Source organism: Nothobranchius furzeri, chromosome 4 (genome assembly GCF_043380555.1).
Source record: "Nothobranchius furzeri strain GRZ-AD chromosome 4, NfurGRZ-RIMD1, whole genome shotgun sequence".
Taxonomy (NCBI): Eukaryota; Metazoa; Chordata; class Actinopteri; order Cyprinodontiformes; family Nothobranchiidae; genus Nothobranchius; species Nothobranchius furzeri.
Window position 1 is genome coordinate 75741493 of NC_091744.1, and position 20508 is coordinate 75762000.

Below are 20508 nucleotides of genomic sequence, written 5' to 3' on the forward strand. Positions count from 1 at the left end.
ATAAAATGTTTGAAAACATCAGCCTCTCGAACCGAATCTCGTCCATGACACCAGTGCTGCTGATCCACTAGACTTCAGACCAAAGATTACCTCCATGCCGGTGTAATGTGAGGAAATATGGGTTTTCTGTGCAAAAGGTCATTTGACTCGGCTGGGTCAAAGAGCTGGGTCGCTGAGAACTTTCACCCACAGATTGAGACCTTTGCAGACATGAAGTCTGCAAGAGTCTGCTGGAAACCATAACATCTGAACACCTGCAGTACCAGAAGAAGGAGTTCTCATGGACAAGTAGTCATAACATAACAAGTCTTAAAACTTCCTTTCTTGATTTTAATGTTAAAGAATAATCATTATCATTTTGCTCATTATAAATGTGTTTAATCAAATGAATTATTCTTATGCTTTGGGTAATTATAATGGATTAATGAATCCATACTTAATTAGATAATCTTTGAGGATGTTTGTTAGCGACCCTCACACACACTCAAGCACACACACACTCAAACACACCCACACACAGATTCTCACAGTAAACTCCAAAACACATTTGCTGACGCACACGTTTGCTTTGAGAAGAGAAAGGCTTTTGGTAAGTTTCAGTCTTATGAGGGAGTTCGTGCTTGACAACGAAAGAGAGAGGACCTGACGAAACCAAAGGGGGGACAGAGCCGGTCGGCTCGTTTCTCCCCCCCCTCTCACGCTGTTCCTGCCAAGCCAGACAGGACAGCTGAATCGCAACTTCTAACGCAGACCCATACCGAGTCTTTTGATTCTCTGAGTGAGTTAAACTTAAAGCGCATCTGCAAACGCTTTATCATCACGTGTACCGAGGTCATCTCCTGGACCGGGTCGCAGCACGCCTTCATCTTCTCTGCCAGCCGAGGTGTCACCCCTGGATGAAACATCGTCCTTTGACGTCCCGGGTCCAAGAGGAGGGTCCGAATACGGTGAGACAGAACACGAGAGATAGCGTTGATGCATCTTTTCCAACAAAACCTAAGTTTATTCAAACCATCACTTTTCGCTCAGACACCTGTTTCTTCCTGAAGCAAAATCAGATGCACACACGCATCCATAATCACATCATATCACTCTCAACCTTCAGCACCTCCAACAGAAGGTCTATTTGATCAAGAACAGCATATCAACTGTTAAAGATTGTCCCACAAAGTTGCCAATGTTGATTGTTATTTCCTGTTTGTCAATTTCAAAATCATTAGTTTAATTTGAAGAATTAAAACTTTTAATTGTCAAACTTGTTTCTTCATTGAACTGAAACACAGACCCACGGATATTATCGACAGTTTATCAATGAAAACAACCTTTGAGTCTTCTTAAAACTATACAATTTGGTTATTAATTCAATAAAATTAATATCACAAATTATCATGTAGAATGGTTCCTCTTTCATAAAAGAGCATAAACCACAACGCTACAGTTTGACCAGCCGGCCAGTTCTACACCGGTAACACAATGTCAAACCTGAAGGATGAAGTAAGTGTTTTCTGTCAGCTCAGCCTGCCTGCCAAAGCTCCCTCCTTCAGTCTTGGCTGTTATTTCTAAGAGTTTGATGTTTTTGTGCTGCCAGCATCCATGCCCAGCTGCAAAAACACAATTTAGGTAAACAAAATTAGCTCCAACTGCATGTCACTTATTTTGTTTCTCCAAAGTGCGTAATAAACAGACCACTGTATCAGTAGCTGCATGCATTCCTATCAAGCACTTATTCTAATGAACTGCAAGTCAATAAGCCTTTTAATTGTGTTTAGTTGGATGCAGAATGTTGGGATGAGGCTGTGCTTTACAGTACAGTAAAATGCAATTCAGTGAGAGATTTTGAAGTAAGCCAGAGGACCATTTAACACCATGCAGTGTGATGCAGAAGTGTAAAAAAAAAGGTGATTGCACATTGAGTTCTAGTGAGTGATACATCTGTTAGGATGAAATGTCCTTTGAAAATGCACTCTCAGTTTTAGTCATTACATCAGCACGTAACATGAGCCAAGACAGATTTTTGCTTGTTAATGTGTCATCGAATCATCATTTATGTTTTACACTCCAACAATAAATGTTGAGTGACACTTTTTCAATATGAGAAATCCTCTTCAAAAGGGCATAAATACAGCATCATCACTCATTTGGGGAGCATGCTGGAGGCTTTCTTGGAACATGGTCAATGGATATTTATGTTATGCCATTCAAATCAAACGACCAGTCGATACATATTTGCCAAATAATGCTCGTGCAAAGCCCGGTTCAATAGCCTCTTTAGGTCTCTCTGCAGAGAACAGCTTGTTTTTCCTCGTTTCTCTGTATCTCTCTTCAGACCTCTAATCCTGCTCTATTGTCTCTCTGCGGTACTTTATGTTGGGTACAGAACAGAAGGGGGAAGCTGATATAATTATTAGAAACCATCCATTAACATTTCTGCAGAAACGTGGTTTACCCTTCCAGCTGAGCCTCTTCATTTGCTCCATCTCTTTCACATTCATCTGAATTCACTTGGGTTTGTGTGTTTGTTTACTCAATCTGCTGCAATGTACCACAAACCTGTGTAACACACACACACATACACAAGGCTGCTAGTAAAATATGAATAGTTTCAGTTACATTTAGTGAAAAATTTGTTGTAAAAGTGTTCCTTTTTATGAGAGTGAGCAATCCTGCGGTGTTATCAAAAGTAGGCTTTGTTTGGGAACACAGGCTGATATCGTGTTCCTCCTGAAATGTCAACAAAGTTTGCAGAACCTTGTTGCTTGTTGGAAGGTAGAATGCAAAATCCACCTTATTGGGTGGAAATAGGTCTGTGGATGACCTGTGACCTGCAGGTCAATCTGTAGGTAAAAACTGACCACTGCTGGACGTTACACTGGTATGATTCTGGCTTTTATCCACTAGACTCTACAGAAAAATTCCAAAAGCAACAATCCCATTTATTGTAATAAGCTATGTTTGAGCTAATTTGTCTAAGTTACATTGAACAAACAAATCTCTCTCTAATAAAAAGCAGCCTCACAATGTGAGGTGATGTTGCTCCACTCCCTGCATATATCACTCACCAATAATGGAGCTTACATAGGTATGAAAATCACCCATGAAATGTGCACTCCACTCCTCCACACCATGACAGAATCTGATATTTGAACTGTGTATTGAAATTAAGCTGAGTGAGAGGCTTTTTAAATGTAGTTTGACACAGGGGCGGCGTTAGGCCCGGCTACTTGGGCTCAAGCTCCAAATGTTTTATGAAAAGTCCCGGATCTACATCGTGGGAGTAACATGCAGTACCAAAGTCCACCAGAGAGGGAGCAGCTGGCAGTAGTTTGTATACAGCCTACCTGAACCTCCACCACTGAAGAAGAAGCCCTTCAGCAGCCGCTTCTTCTACACTCTCTGCCTGAAACGCATGAGTGAAGATGGACATAAGGACTTTTTTTAGACCAAAAGTACTACGACAGAACCTCAGCTTTGATGAGACTGGTGTTGACTCAGATTTGTGAGTCTGAAGTCTGATTCATGCTTCTCCGTCTGCGTCAGTGCGGAGACACGGAACGCCATTATCCGTCCTTGTGTAGGGCTCCGGCAGGCACGCAAGTACGTACGGAGTTGAGCCCACTTTTTTAAACATCCGTCGAACGAGACGGATTATGCAAGCTTGTGATTGGTCAGGACGCCGCTGTTGTTTACAGCGCCGCCATTGCAAAGAGAGCCAAGGAAAACTAGCGGCAGACACGGAGAAGCTTGAAGAATACCTCGCAAAAAAAACCCTCTAAAAATATGAACGTTTAATTCTCCCGTGACTGGAGGAGTGAAAAGATGCGCAGCAAGCGTTTTATTTGTGGACGGAAATGACAGGAAACGTGGGTTTAGAGGTGGGGAGCGCATGAAGAGATGGGAGAATGAGAGACAAATATGTCCGTGTTAAAACTCTCTTCTATACACAAAAAACACACTATATAAACACACTATCTTGGACTGGATACATGACAGGATACCACAGAACAGCGCTACGCCCTCTGTGGTCCTGCCGGGGAATTGCTTTGCAACACTCTCCAGGAGACGGAGAAGTATGAGAGCAAAACGCTTCCGTCAATCCGTGCGTGTCTGTCCCTTGCGGAGCTGACGGAGAAGCATAAACCAGGCTTTATTTGAAAATATTTGTTGTGCTGCTGGTTTGCCTAAGAGTAGCTTACTATCAGGTAAAGTTGATGGAGAAAGAAAGGGAATATTTACTATCATCTCACACAAAACACTAACAGGAGCAATACTCTGCCCTGAATATGCTTAATATGTAGCTTCAGATTAAAAATTACGTGGTACAGGACAAATACATATGATGTTGACTAGTGCGTGTCACGTGTGTGTGTGTGTGTGTGCGCGCGCGTGTGTGTGTTAAGCCCCGGATCTTCTTCATTCCTAAATCCACCCTTGGTTTGACAGAAGAAGCATCGATATGTCTCCCAAAAATTTACAAAATACTGACTACCTGAAGAAAGGTAAGGATGTGCCTTTTTAAATAGTATTTATTTGTCTGTATTGTTGTTTATGTTGCATAAATGATAATAAGTTGTCTTTATGTTTCAAATAAAATTTCTCCAAGTTTTTAAAACATGTAGTATGTGTAAAAAACTACTGTGTTTACAGTGTATTTTTGAACACTTTTGTTTATGTAAATATGTGTGCAGGACTATATATGTATGTATGTTTATGTACTGTATATACATATACAGTATCTCAGGCTGCATGGTGGTGCAGTTGTTAGCACTCTTGGCTCGCAGCAAGAAGGTTGCAGGTTCGAAACTCGGCTGTGGCCTTTCTGTGTGGAGTTGTGTGTTCTCCCCATGCATGCGTGGGATTTCTCTGGGTACTCCGGTTTCCCCCACAGATCACAACATGCCCTACAAGTTAAAAATTGTACGTTGCTTTGGATAAAAGCATCTGCCAAATAAATAAACATAAACATATATATATATATATATATATATATATGTGTGTGTGTGTGTGTGTGTGTGTGTGTGTGTGTGTGTGTGTATGTATCGCATCCATCCATCCATTTTCATCCGCTTATCCGGAGTCAGGTCGCGAGGGCAGTAGCCTAAAGCCTGGTTTATGCTTCTCCATCAGCTCCGCAAGGGACAGACACGCACCGATTGACGGAAGCGTTTTGCTCTCATACTTCTCCGTCTCCTGGAGAGTGTTGCAAAGCAATTGTGCACAAGGACAACAGAGGGCGTAGCGCTGTTCTGTGGTATCCTGTCATGTATCGGTCCAAGATAGTGTGTTTATATTGTGTTTTTTTTTTGTATAAAAGAGACTTTTTAACACAGACAAATTTGTTTCTATTTCTCCATCTCTTCATGCGCTCCCCGCCTCTAAACCCATGTTTCCTGTCATTTCTGTCCACAAATAAAACGCTTGCTGCGCATCTTTTCACTCCTCCAGTAACGGGGGAATTAAACGTTCATGTTTTTAGAGTTTTTTCGCGAGGTAGTCTTCAAGCTGCTCCGTGTCTGCCGCTTGTTATCCTCAGCTCTCTTTATGTTTTTGAGGGAGCAATGCCAGCGGTGTAGACAACAGCGGTGCCCTGACCAATCACAAGCTTGCATTGTCCGTCTCGACTGACGGATGTTTAGAAAAGAGAGCTCGACTCCGTACGTACTTGCGGAGCTCTCCGGCAGGCCCCCAGGGACATTGCGTGTCTCCGTGCTGAGACAAAAGCATGAATCAGGCTTAAGTCGAGAGGCCCAGACTTCCCTCTCCCCAGCCACTTGGGCCAGCTCCTCCGGGGGGATCCCAAGGCGTTCCCTGGCCAGGTGAGAGACATAGTCCCTCCAACGTGTCCTGGGTCTCCCTTTAGGCCTCCTCCTGGTTGGACGTGCCCAGAAAATCTCACCAGGGAGGCGTCCTTACCAGATACCCGACGCAATTAACTATACATTTTTTTCCAGAAAAAGCAAGCAATAAACATGCAAAAATATAAAAAAGAGGTTCATTTTACTTAGAAAGTGCATAACTTGTTGAAGTGTGTAAAATCACTGAATACCGTCTTTAACAGAGAAAACCTATAATCAAATCCAGTTTCTGTTCAAAAACATTCGAAAAAGTCTATTGTGTAAACAATGAACAGGAAATAAATCTAACACAGTTAGCTTATGTTATTCAATGTAAATGTCATTTTCCACAGCATCAGTTGAACTAGGATTGCCAACTCCCCAAAAATAAATAAGGGACACCTCGCTGTCATAGCCCCCAAATGCTTTGATACGGCCCTGGGTGGGAAGGAGTTTTGAAGGTGATCTGAATTGTATGGAATACATGAATATTGAGCTTATGAATAATTTTTACTTTATAAAGTTAAAACATGTAGTGGGATAAATCTACCTACATTTTCCTTTCCAAGCTCTTTGTTTTGCTTTCTTCTTATTTGACTATTGTCCTGTCGGTCTCTGATCCTGCATCTGCCAAAGGGAGAGACAGGATTTGGTTTTCCGGAGGTGTTGTGCCATAAATCGACTCACTGCCAAAAAATGATTAGCTTAGTTTTTTCCAGTTCGGAAGTTGTTTTAAGTGTTGCTATTTGTCTTAAACGTTCACAATGAGGATATATTAATCCTTTTTGCAATATTTGCGATTGAAAGATGGTTTATGGTAAGAACTGGCTTTCTTTATGTTACAGCCTTGATACTAAAAAATAAATAAACAATGTAAAATGGCGCCCTGTATTGAATGTAAACGTTGTATAAATGTAAATTAACAATTCTCCAGTGATTTGATTTTTTCCCCCTTCCTTTCTTTAGTGGCTAATCATTTTTTGGCAGCGAGTCGATTTATGGCACAACACCGGAAAAAACGCTGCCTGGCCGCGGCCGTGGAGCACGGGTGATGAGCGCAGCAGCGATGCGCGTCAGTCCGAATAAAAGACAGAAAAGCAGTTATGAACGATCGTGTGTTAAATATATTTTGGTGGCGCCGCTTTGAGAATGTGGCCGTGCACAAGACACAGATGCCGGTGGAGCGCATGAGCGCTTTGCTTCTGTTCATCTTTGCTCTAAAGAATACTTGAGGCTGAGTCCATGATATGGGTGGAAACTTGGTCTTTTTGCTGGCTCTGTAAATGATGGTTTAGCAATATTGTCCTGGGGGGAAAATGGAGACATTTTGGAGAATGGTGTTTCTGAGTTGGAGAGATGGTCATTATATATATATATATATATATATATATATATATATGTATATATATATATATATATATATATATATATATATATATATATATATATATATATATATATACACACACACACACACACACACACACACACACACACACACACACACACACACACACACACACACACACACACACATACACACACACACACACACACACTAGCACAGGCGTCTTTTCTCTCCGAGCCTCTGTGTGTCTCTGTCACTTTCACACACTCTGAGCACTACATACCGGAAGTAAGAAAGAGAAACAGCCAGCTGACAAAAACAAGGAAGTAAACGTTGTCAAACAGGATTTTAGAGTTGTCTTCGTCGTCTTTTATTGTTTCTTTGCTACGGAAGTCATATTGGATTTTAGTTTTTACACAGACTCGATTTCATTTCATTTAAAGAAGAGGAAAGAGGCAGAGGGACACCCGGACGAGGAGGTAAGCGCGAACCCGCAGCCTGCAGCGGTCTGAGCGGTTTGTGCGCACAGGCTTTGAGGTGAAAACGTAGACTACTGTCAGAAGGAAAGAAGACAGTTTTCTTATTTTTACAACACTTTTTCAGTTGCTTGCTTTGAGTCAGTCTTATAAAAAGAAACAACAAGCTCAGGGAGAAAACTTCAAAGAGACAGAAAACAGACAAGCGTGTTTTTAGGTTGTTATTGTTTTTGCGTTCTTGGAGTGCACCCTAAATAAATAAAACAGTGTGCCAGCATATAGAACAGAAAAAAGTGTGTAAAGGTCAGAGCCTCTGAAGAGCAGAAGGTGTCAGAACATGCTGAAGATACAGGTATGGCCAGCAGATAAGAAAGGCAGCTTCAGGCTTAGATAACTCCTTTTTTAGTGAAAATTATGCATTTTTCCCTTCAAAATGTAGCTTCCACTTCTTCTGAATGTGTAAAATGAATAAGCATGATAATTCTGGACTTTCCATTGTGCATCAGTTATTTAGATCCTGTTCTTTGCTGTTTTCTTTGAGGATTTTTGACCCAGACTCCTTCCAGCCAGCATGGATCATAAAGAGGAACCGCTGAGGCAAGAGGAGTTGCCACAGATGGATGGTTTGTGTGATGCATGTGAGCCAGATGAGGCCCAGCCAGCAACACAGGTGTGCCACACCTGCAGCTTTGCCTTTTGCCCTGTCCATGGGGATAAACACGCCAGCAGAACACGTCACACGCTAATGCCTTACAGCAACAACGGGACACAAGCAGACAGAGACTCCGAAACTGATGGGGAAGCTTCAGCATTAGGAGTGGATGTTGCAGCTGTAATGGGTGCAGATCAGGGAGTGGCGGGGGCCAATAGGGGTGAGAATAGGGATGCAAGAGATGGAGAAAACGCACAGAATCATTTGCATCCAGATTTGAAGCCTGGGGAAGTAGCTGAGGATGCTGAAGCAGGACAAGAAGCTATGGCTGCAGGAGAAGCTGGGAAGAGGGATGCTGTGACAGTGGAAAGGCTTCGTTGCAAGGAGCACGGAGAAGAAGGCTCCCTCTATTGCAAACCTGATGAGCAGATCATCTGTGTGGTGTGTGCTGTGCAGGGTGAGCACAGGGAGCATGAGATCATTACTCTGCATGAGGCCTACGCGTGGCAGAAGGTAAGGTGGACCAGATTGTACTTTATCATGATATGAAGCCTGCTTTACGTCTGCAGCTATCTAGCAAAAGCATTCACAGCAACAGCAATTTGCTTTCTAATTTATCCACATGTGTCCCAATAGCTGGGCTTTTTGCTGTTTTAGGTCCTCATCAGGACGGCAAGTCTTTTGTAGTTTTTTAAAATACACTAGTTTAGTTGGTCACCTACATAAATTCATAGATGTTTTAAATTTTTATTTGGATTAGAGCTATTATTTTTTCAATATTTTGTTTAGTGAGTCTGCAACCTTTCACTAATCCTGCTGTAGTTAAAATGTTCATGATCATTAACATATGTTTCTCAAAATGTCAAAATGTTTAAAAACCTTCTTGCCAAAGCAAAAATGATTCAGTTATACCTGATTTTAAACCACTGTGGTTAGAAAAAAATACCTCTAATATACGTATGGAAAAAAAGACTTTTTGTACATTTGATACCTGCTACAGGTGTGAAAAAAGTTGTAAAATGCTGGCAAAAGAAATTCGATTAGAAGAAGAAGAAGAAAATATCATTTCTATAGCGGCTCTCAAGCTAAAAATCACGAGGCGCTTCACAAAAACAAAAAACAAAAAATAAAAAAATTGTAAAAATATAAAAAAAAGCATTTCGAAAATGTTTAAAATATATTTAAAATGAGCAAGAATAAGCAATTGCGATTTAAAAGAAAAAATGTTAAGGAAGAGAGAGAGTGAATAGGAAAGAGGGAAACCAGCGGATCCTGAGGAAGGTGGAATAGGTGGGGAGAGCAGAATAAAGAGAGGGGGTGAAGAAGGTCATCCAAAAGCCAGCTTGAACAAGTGAGTCTTCAGCTGCTTTTTGAAGGAGACCACTGAGTCCACTGATCTCAGGCTCAGGGGGAGAGAGTTCCAGAGTCTGGGGGCCACAGCAGCAAATGATCTGTCACCTTTGGTCTTTAGCCTGGTGCTGCACAACCAGTAGGCTTTGATCACTGGACCTCAGGGACCTGCTGGGGGTGTAGGGACTAAGAAGATCACCAATGTAAGATGGTGCTTGTCCATGTAAGGCACTATAGATCAGAACCAGGATCTTGAAATGAACCCTGAAGTTGACAGGCAGCCAGTGAAGCTGGAGGAGAAGTGGGGTGATGTGGGTGTGTTTGGAGGACTTGGTCAGAAGCCGAGCACAGGCATTCTGAACCACCTGTAGACGGTTCAGGGAGGTTCTGCTCAGACACGTGAAAAGAGAGTTACAGTAGTCTAAGCGTGATTACCTTGATTACCTTCAAACAGCATTTCAATTCAGAACAGGCACATAGTTTTATTTACGGTGTCGGTACAGGATCTGCTCGGGGTCCTTCGACTGCCGATGACGTCAAAGTAGTTGATGGCTGAACATGAAGCTTACGGAAGTGACGTTATCACGTTATGATTTTGGTTGGTCAGAAAAAATTTGCAGTCGTAGTCTTCGCGGTTGTAGTCCTGTAGTCCAAAAATCAACACTTTTTTGGAGAAAATATGTTTGAATTTCTAAAGGAAATGTAAAATATAAGCAAATGATAAATGGTGACCCTCAAAAGCTCTTGATGTTGATGAAATGGGGCAAAATAAAATTTAAGAACTTTATTGAAAGACACCAAGCACTATTTTGAGTCAAAGAATGTATTTAGATAACAACTAAGGAAATATACAGACGAACTCCACATTAATACAAACAGATGTGGCTTCACATAGATGAAGTTCCTATAGGAACTGTTCTATTTTTTGTCAGTCCGATGTTGGTTTTATGCAGTTTCACATTCTTTACAAAGCAAAGATAATATGGTGTTTTATTAACAAATTACAATTATAAAGAAAACGTTTAGGTGTTAACAAACAAGAATTTAGTAACAAAACTGCTGATGTCTTCTAAAACGTATGTGTGAAAGACGAGTAGATTTGCAGTAATGTGACATCATCGGCAGTCGAAGGACCCCGAGCCGATCCTGCACCCAAGCAGATCCTGCACCGACAACGGAAACAATGCATAGGTTCAATAATAATTCTAAAACCAGTTGTCTGCAAACATTGATTACTAACCATATTACAAAATATGCTTAAATCAGGGAAATGTAATTACTGTCTGCCTCTGAAACAGAAAGGCTTCAAATTAGCATTAAAGTAACTGGGAAAGATCCCTGTCCCCACAAATTAAAATGAGCATTTCTTAGTGTTTTAAGGAAACCAAAGCTATTTTCAACATGTCTGGCTTGCCTTAATGTGTGTTTCTTTAGTAGTATTCCCTTAAGGCATGTTTGTCGTTGTCCAGATTTTTTTATTAGAGACAAAAATGTTATTATCCAGAAAATACCAAAACATGATCTATGTGTCTTTGAATTTTCTTCAGCTTCATTAACCCGTAGTGCTGTCCCCAGCCCTGTGGCTGTACATCTGGGAAACAAAAGTAGAGCAGCACACTTCATTGCTGAACTCTTACACCACTGACGCATATGGATTAACTAGAGGAAAAGAAGGTCACAAATACAACCATGGGTGCTTTATAAACTCCGATCATGCTCTAATTTTCATTCAGCTTTTGGCAATACCTCATTTAGTAAAAAAATAAAAAAAATAAAACACATCTGGCTGCAGGGTATCATTCATCACATTGTTGCATGTCAAATTCATGCCATTTCCTTGTCAAAAAGAAATAAATAAAAAAATTATATCTATCTATCTATCTATCTATCTATCTATCTATCTATCTATCTATCTATCTATCTATCTATCTATCTATCTGTCTGTCTGTCTGTCTGTCTGTCTGTCTGTCTGTCTGTCTGTCTGTCTGTCTGTCTGTCTGTCTGTCTGTCTGTCTGTCTGTCTGTCTGTCTGTCTGTCTGTCTGTCTGTCTGTCTGTCTGTCTGTCTGTCTGTCTGTCTGTCTGGGTTGTCACGGTGTGAAAATTTAACCTCACAGTTATTGTGACCAAAATTATCACGGTTTTCAGTATTACCGCGGTATTTTTTTAAATGTGCTACAATTTCAGACAACTAAATAAACCCTGTATATCAGGAAAATATTGTCCTCAGTTTTTGTCTAAATTTTGCCTAAAATGTGTTATTTTTTAATTATGTTGTTTATTTGTTTACATTTTTCCCTTTAGTCTTTAAAATACCAATGTTTGCCCATAACTTCTTATTTTTTGTCTGTTTGATGTCATCATTTTAAAAATATTAGACCAGATGATACTCAGCACTCAAGTAGCCTTCTAATCAGATACTTTTTTACCCTTGAGTAATAAACCCTATATCAGGAAAATATTGTCCTCGGTTTGTGTCCTTCCGGTGAGCTTTGCAGATTAGGGAAAATGTCATCAGGCAGTGATCATTGTTAAATTCATAATTATTCTTGGAGAGAGACCAACTCTTATCTGCCCCTAGGAGCCCCGTAATGCATAGCATCGTTTCAACATGGGGGTGTCCGCGACACGGTTTATATGCAGGTAGCGGCGCTGCGGCAGCTTTATATAGCGACTCGTTGCATTCTCCCTCAACCCAAATCCTTGGATCACGCATTTTTAGCTAAACTGCTAACGTTAGCTTGCCTTGCGTTGACTGCAGAGTTGTGGGTGATGGTCACGCAGATGTGTGATGAAATTTGAAGCATTGCTGTCTTTCACAGACACTTTTTCCACACGTGCTGCAAATAGTATTGCCGTCTTCTATCAACTGTCCCTCGGCATTCTTCAAATATCCAAAAGATGTCCGTACTTCCGACTTTGTCTTCGTTGAGGGATAATAAATGTCCTGAGGGCTGCCGTCTCCTCCTTTGGTCATTATTTCAGCTTTAGCTTCAAGAAAGTTTTGGTTGTAAACAACAAAGTACGCATGTGTGCCGTCGGCAACTTCAGCAGATGATACGGTGGCTGGAAAGGGTCACCGCGCCTACACCGCAGCCACGGTAATCCACCGAGAATATATATATATTTTAAAAACAAGACGGTTATTATTATTGTCAACTTTTTTTTACTGGGGTTTAACGCTACACAGGTTACCGTGACAACCCTTATATATATGTATATATGTATATATGTATATATATATATATATATATATATATGTGTATATATATATATATATATATATGTGTATATATATATATATATATATATATATATATATATATATGTGTATATATATATATATATATATATATATATATATGTATATATATATGTATATGTATATATATTTATATGTATATGTATATATATTTATATGTATATGTATATATATTTATATGTATGTATATGTGTATATATGTATATGTATATGTATATATATATGTATATATATATATACATATATACACATATACATATATATATATATATATATATATATATATATATATATATATATATATATATATATATATATATATATAAGGGTGGGCAATATAAACGATATAAGTTAGAAACGATATAAAATTGGGTAATGATGAGTTTTTGGGTAATGATGAGTTTTTGGCTCTACCGCGATATCGTGATAACACATGATGTCACTAAGATGTGCACCCGTGCCGACATTGGAACAACAGAATGGCAGTGACTGCAAGCATGTAGCGGGAGGAGGAGGAGCATTCTACACTTTCTGGACGTCTTTATTCTGCTGCAATATATTTTCCATATGAGGATTTTTTAAAGCATGTCATTTTGACATATATAAACAAAATAACAAATATATCGCAGTATATATCTTAGTCGCACATGCTACAGATTATATCGCAATATAAATTTGAGGCCATATCGCCCAGCCCTACTCTCTCATATTCCAGTCAAACTGACAACGCTCCTTGGATGAGAAGCGAAACATCTTCAAGAAACCAGAGAAGTCCAGTTGCTCAGATTTTTTTATGAGAATTTTATCTAATGTCCTACTCTTTTGATTTGTGCAAAAGTCAGAAATTTCACAAATTATTACTAGTTTTTGTATTTTTTCTTGAGATGCACTGTACTAATCTCTGTGTACTTACAGTACTCTATGTTGTGACCCGCTCTTGTTCTGTTTACCGCTTGTTGGTGTGCTTCTATCTACAGAGCAGGCAGGGTTATGACCTCCTGGACTTCACACAACAAATGGCTGAAAGGATCAAAACCAAGTGGACCAACCCAGAGGTGAGTGCAAGTCTCTTTACACACATCTCTGAGCTGAATGCTAACACCTATTTGGCAGCAAGGAGCCTAAAAAAAGGAAAACACCCTAAACGATGTTCTCTGAAGGGCTCTTGTGTCTTAAATTAAAATAAAGGATCCTTTTTAAGAATGTCATCTTACTTAACTTCTCGTCATGCAATTGTGTGACTGGGTTTGCATGTAATTCCTTATACTTCGTTATAAAGTACCCAGATGCCTGGTTAGTTTTGCATTTCAAATCCTGCTGAATATGAAAAGAAATATTACACTGGAGTCGGGATATTTTCAGCTGGTAAATTACATTTTTTTAAACAGTTTCTGTTAAACCTTGTATTAAGGTCCTTGTAATAAGCCTTACCTCTTGAAACAGGGAATGAACGTAGTTCTGGGGAATTAGAAATTCATCTCAGGTTCCAGAATAAAATGTATTTGGATCTCTTGTATAAAATATTAGAGTTTAACTGTGAAATTTGAACAGTTTTAGAGGCTTTATAGTCTCTGGACCTTTGGTCAGCTGTATCACAACAAGCTGGGGAAAGGATGGGGGTATCCATTTGTAATTCTTAGGTTTCAGCATATATACAAATCATTCCAAATTATTCAATGTTAGAAAATATTTAGTCATTAAGATATTGGATAGCATGTTTCCACTTATTTTCATCTATGTATTTTATGCACTGCTTTATATTCAAAGTAAAAGTTGATAGAATAGGGCTCTAATAAAATTCATTTGGCATTCATTGATGTCAATTTAGCTGAACAAAGTTCTAATGTTTTGTGTTAAATAGGGATGTAAGAAAATATTGATGCAATGAAATATTACGATCTTTTGTGTATACTAAATCAACTTTAAAATGCAGTGTATGAATTAGAGGTGGACGATGTACTGAAAACGGACCGATACTGAAATGTCTAATATCGACGTCATATTGCCCATGTCAATATATTTTTGAGAAAAAATTAAAGATGTGTGTAGGTTGCTGATGCTTATGTTTCTTTAAGATATTTTGCTACAAACTGAGTGGGTAGTCATGTGACTATTTTGTCTGTAACAATAAGGGAATGACAGTGAGGAAATGGAGGATGATTCAAGTGCTGAAGCAGTGGTATTGGTATTTATCGTCCATTTATCATTATCGAGGTGAATTGCTCAACATATTGTGATATTGATTTGAGGCCATATTACCCAGCCTTAGTATGGATGTTTTATAGAGAATTTCCATGCTGACATTTTCTGTTTCTGTTGTGTAGTGTATGTCTTGGAAGTGTCTGGCCTGAGTTTTCTAATAAAATTTACTCTTAAAAATTTCTGGCTTTTAGTATCGCAATATATAATGTTGTCACCCCTGTATTGTGATATGCAGTACATTAGGGATGTAAGAAAATGTTGATATGGCAATATATCATAATGTTTTTTCAGCAACATTATGTCAATATTCAACCGTGTATTGAAAATGTCAATATCGCAATATATCGTGATACTTATCGTATCACTATTATTTCACCAATAAACATCCCTACAGTACATTGTATTGCCAGGTTCTTGCCAATACACACCCTTAGAGCTAACTCAGGTCGTATTCTCAATCATCACAATTCCAGCTTTTTCATTTGAAATGCTGAATACTGAATATCCTTGAGGTGTTTTTATACTATTTTTGAGCTTGACCAAAGAAAGGTTATTTATTTGTGAAGGATGGTGTTAAATTGTAACAGTGGTATTTTGAGAGTGCACACTACATTTAACTTTTTCTGTTTGAGTCATTCCAGCGATGCTGACTTGGCTGATGTATTTTTCTCTCTGGCCTTGCAAGTAGTTGTTACAGAAATGGAAGGTGACAAAGGTTTTCCTTTCCTATTCTCATTGAAACTGCTCCTGATTCCCATCCGAAAATCAACAAAGGCAAAACAACTTGTGCATTTCACATGCAGTCACATTTTCTTTTGGTGTTAAAAAAAGAAGCTACTTAAACTGAATTTTCACGACAAGTCAACCCTGAAAACAGTTTCTGTATTTCCATTACAGATGCCATAGTAGAGGCATGATCTGCCACTGAAAATGAAACCTGACCATGTAGAGTTAGGGGTTGTGCATCGAAGGACGGAACAGTTAAAGGCAAGATCAGGAATTTACCGTGCTGGCCTCAGCAAATTACCATTGAAATCACCTGCATTGTCAGCCATCATTTATACGTCTGTCAGAACCTATAGGAGAGCAGAGGCACAGAAGAGTGTATTTGAATACTTTTGCAAAGGTGTGACCCAAGCACAGCAGCTAAACGTTAAAGGTAAATTTTACTGATCTTTGAGAGATAACACTTTCCGCAGCTGGAACCCAACTGGAGTTCACACCTATTATCATACTGACATATCACTGTGGCCCAGAGGACTTTCTGGATGTTTTGTCTTGTGCTGTTCCTCCATATGGGTGCAGTGTGCTCTGAAGGAAGCACTTACCTCCTTACTCCCTGGGTATTGTGTTCTAAACCATTATGTGGATTTCGCGCCGTGTCCTTTCTGCACTCTGAAATGTCAGTGTTTATTATTATGCATGACAGGCAGCCGTCAGAGTGACTACTTCTGGTGAGGAAGGTTACGTCTTAAGTGTGTGCGTAAGGCAGACTTGGAGATAGAAAGAGCAGATGGGGGAGGTTAAATTGTGTGGTATTGACATCCTGAAAGACTTCCTGACGGAAAAGGACTGAGTGGCTGTGTACAAGTAGGTGGGAGCTGAATGAAAAGACTTTCCTCTTTCCATATGGTGTTTAATATTATCTGTTTTATTATGTGTGTTTCCACATGCATACAAATTGTAATGTCTCAAAGTTCATATAGCATTTCTGCTTATGGGACTAGCTATAATGTATAAAACTGCAAAGGGGATGCATACATATTAATGAAGGACCAGAGGTGTAGCACCCTTGGTGTGATCAGTTAGCGTTACTGTGTACCACGACAGGATAATCAGCATTTTTACTTCATTTTATTCTTTATTTATAGTTATTTTCTCAGCTAAAGGCATCATCTAGTGAGCGCACGTTGGCTGTAGAGCTGCTTTGTGTTGCTGAGTCAATGTAATATGATGCCTAGATAGAGCACAGTGCCACCAGTCACACAAGTAAGTGTGTGTGTGTTTATTAGTTAAATCCATTTTCACTGTCTCATAAGATCTGCCAGAGCAGCAGACGCATTAAAGCTGTCCTAAAGACTCAAGGCTGTGGAACAGGCAGTAGTTACATTTATTCATTGTACTATTTCTGCTCATCCCATCTTATTCTTTTCTTTTGACTCTTCATCCCATTGCTCTTTAAGGCTGCCACTTCTGTCCTCTGCCATCATTTTAGTTTAGTTACTTGGCAGCATTACAAAGTAAGTTTCTTGGCTGAATGTTTCACTCAAAACTAATTAAAGTTGAGAACTATTGAAACTCTGCTTTTATAAAACTATGAAACATTCTACATACATATTATAGCTACTTCTACATGAAAATGTTAAAATATGACAGATCCGAGACACATTTTTGTTTGTTTGGCACACGACCATCCTTGCTTAAATTGAAGTAGCTGTCATTTTTTGCAGAGATGATGTTAAACGTTTCAGTATGCATGATGCAATGGTAATGGGGCTGTCTTTATATAGCACCTTCTAGAGTCCTACAACAAGGATTGCCTAATCCTACGACAAACCAAATATTCACCAGTACACACACACATTCACCTGATATATGATGTTAGGAAATAATTTAGTTTTTCTTCTTTTTATGAGAGGGAATCCCTGCATATTTCAGTGTTAGCTTATGTCAGTATCTGAAATAAAGAAATGGACTATATTGGTACATCGGATATCAAACACCTTATACGTTAGGGATGTGTGGTGGTGAAATTCTGGTGATACGATACGTATCACGATACAGGGGAGATGATACAATGTAACACGACATATTGTGATAAATTCAGTCAGACGAAATTAGCGATTTATTTTTTTGACTGAATTTTTTTTGGGATTATTCAATTAATATTGCAAACTAGGAATGTAAGAAAATATCGGTATGGCAACATATTGTGATTTTTTCCAGCGATATTATATTGATAATCAAAAACTGTGTATCAAAATTGTTTATATGGCAATATATAGTGATATTTTGCCTGCGAAATTACTTATTGGAAGAATTTACACGCAAACAGTTGTGTATTTTCTTTTCTTTTGGTGCAATTCAAATGCCGACCGCTAGTTGGCAGCAGTGGGTTTTGTTTCCACCATTGAATTGTAAATCCCTCTAATGGTTCAGAAACCTCATGTTAAACATGTCAAGTATCAGTTTGGACTGTTTATTGAATATTCCTACAATAATTTCAGTCAAAAAAATCGCTAATAACGTCTGACTGAATGTATCATGTATATTGTGATACATTGTATTGTGTCCCCTGTATCGTGATACGTATCGTATCACCAGAATTTCACCAATACACATCCCTAGTCCAAACTGATACTTAACATGTTTAACAGGAGGTATCTGAACCATAATTGATGGATTTACATTTAAAAACTCACTGTGCACTGCTGCCAACTAGCGGTTGATGTTTGAATTGCATAAAAAAAAGAAGAAAATACACAAATATTTGAATGTAGATTCTTCCAAAAATTGGATACATGGGTTTTGAATATTGATGTAATATTGCAGGAATGCATATCACAATATACTGCCAAATCATTATTTTTCTTACATCCGTACTATATTTGTATATGTATGTATGTATGTACTGTGTGTGTGTGTGTGTGTGTGTGTGTGTGTGTGTGTGTGTGTGTGTGTGTGTGTGTGTGTGTGTGTGTGGTACGTTATTCTAGGAGGGACACAAAAGGGTGTGAAAATAGGAGAGTGTAGTGTTCTGTTGGAATGAGGCCATCATTGCCCAAGGCAAGGACAGTTCAAATCCATTTACTCCTAATGTATTATTAAAGCTTTTTAGGTCTTGTTAAAAAGGCGTCACACCAAATAAGGCACTGAATGTGCCGTGATTTTGACTGTTCATGTTTTAGTTGAATTCAGCTTTCCAAAAATTCTCCTTCAGGTTGTACGGTTTTTATTTTTAAAAGAGAAAGTAAGACCGTTCATTAAAATATTTCCAGTTTTATTTTTCTTCATTATTTTTCAAACTGGCATTTTAAAACGACATATACTAAAAACCTTTGGAGTCTATAGAACTAGAAAACAAATGTTTGATTTACAAAGATGCAGTTATTGTTATGGATCAATTTATGCATCTTAGTAGTTGGAAAGAATACACGTACACGGTTAGGTTTAACATGAATAATAATCTTTAAAAACACCTCTTATAATCTTTCCAAATTGAAGTCATGTAAACGTATAATCCAAAGAGTATCCATGACTTTTTCTTCATTTAGAGCCTGTGCCATCTGTTTGAGACATTTCTAGTCCTGAAATAATTTTACACCTTCTTTTCAGTCCAACAATAACATTAGAAATCCAACATTGGTTCCATTTCCACTCGTGTATTATCTCACATTTAATTAAAAAATCTAACTCATCTGTCCAACACTTTCACGTTCCATCTGCGTCCTTACAACAGCCTTGCTCGTGTAAGCGACATGCTCTGCCGTTTCTCCCGAGGCCTCATTTTTATGGCCTCAGCTTGCAGCAATGCAAATGAAGAATTAGCACGCATGGATGCACCTTCCTTTGCGATTGAGGCAAATTTTTCAGAGTGCAAGCTGCAGTGGCAGAGGGCTCCTGCTCCACGAAGACAAAGACCTGGGATCACAGGCTCCATCTGTCATGCAGACCGTTGGCATTCTTTAAAGGGCAGAGGACTTAGCGGAGGTCCCGGATAATTGAAGTTTGGGAATTTGTGAGCCCCTTGACAAATAAGCCACTAAAGGTGCTTAGTTATACATTCACTATTTTAGCCCCATTCATCTTTTAATGTTGTGCTGAAGATGTAAGAACCAGAACGTTTATGATATAATCAGTCCTTATACTGTTGCTGTACTAATCTTCTGTTGCATGTGTTGTATTTCATTAAAAATAGACGTTTTTGTTTTAATTGGACAGTAGGCATCATCATGGTTTATAACTGGATTATGATTAAAAAATCTGAAAGCAAATTAACTTCTACTCAATTGCAAAATAGACCTGAAGCCAATTAGCTTACACTGCAGCCACTGTTCTGATCGATGTAGGACTTAAGCGAGCATTTGCTAAGCTAAACTTTTTATTTGCAATAATGCATTTTGGACATCTTTTCACTTCCACTTATTCCAGTATAAATATTTAACCAAAATAAGTAATGTGTGATTAATTATTAGTGATCCTGCTAGTTGTGTGATTTTACAGTTTCTCTTCTAATGAAATAATAACTGCAACTGAATATTTCTACAGCACCTAAGAGTCAGAATCATTTAAGCCCATTTTTAATATCATAAATTTTAAATGCATATCTTAACTCAAATGTTTTAATCATGGACATTTGGGCAGTTTCTAGGCTAAAACAGTTGATTG

General features: G+C 38.8%; 1 protein-coding gene across 3 annotated transcripts in view; it reads left to right on the top strand.

The window, feature by feature from the left end:
* Nucleotides 1-7439: 7439 nt before the first annotated feature.
* The window catches only part of trim44 (tripartite motif containing 44), a 74247-nt gene continuing 61178 nt past the window's right edge, over nucleotides 7440-20508 (top strand). Inside the window, exons 1-3 of one of the 3 annotated variants that reach the window (XM_054733217.2) lie at nucleotides 7440-7716; nucleotides 8197-8820; nucleotides 13896-13973. In XM_054733217.2, the coding sequence (XP_054589192.2) occupies nucleotides 8227-8820; nucleotides 13896-13973 (672 nt within the window). In that variant the 5' untranslated portion in view covers nucleotides 7440-7716; nucleotides 8197-8226. The remainder of the gene's footprint in view (nucleotides 7717-8196; nucleotides 8821-13895; nucleotides 13974-20508) is intronic. The other 2 variants (XM_054733218.2, XM_015964828.3) reach the window with 2 other exon arrangements.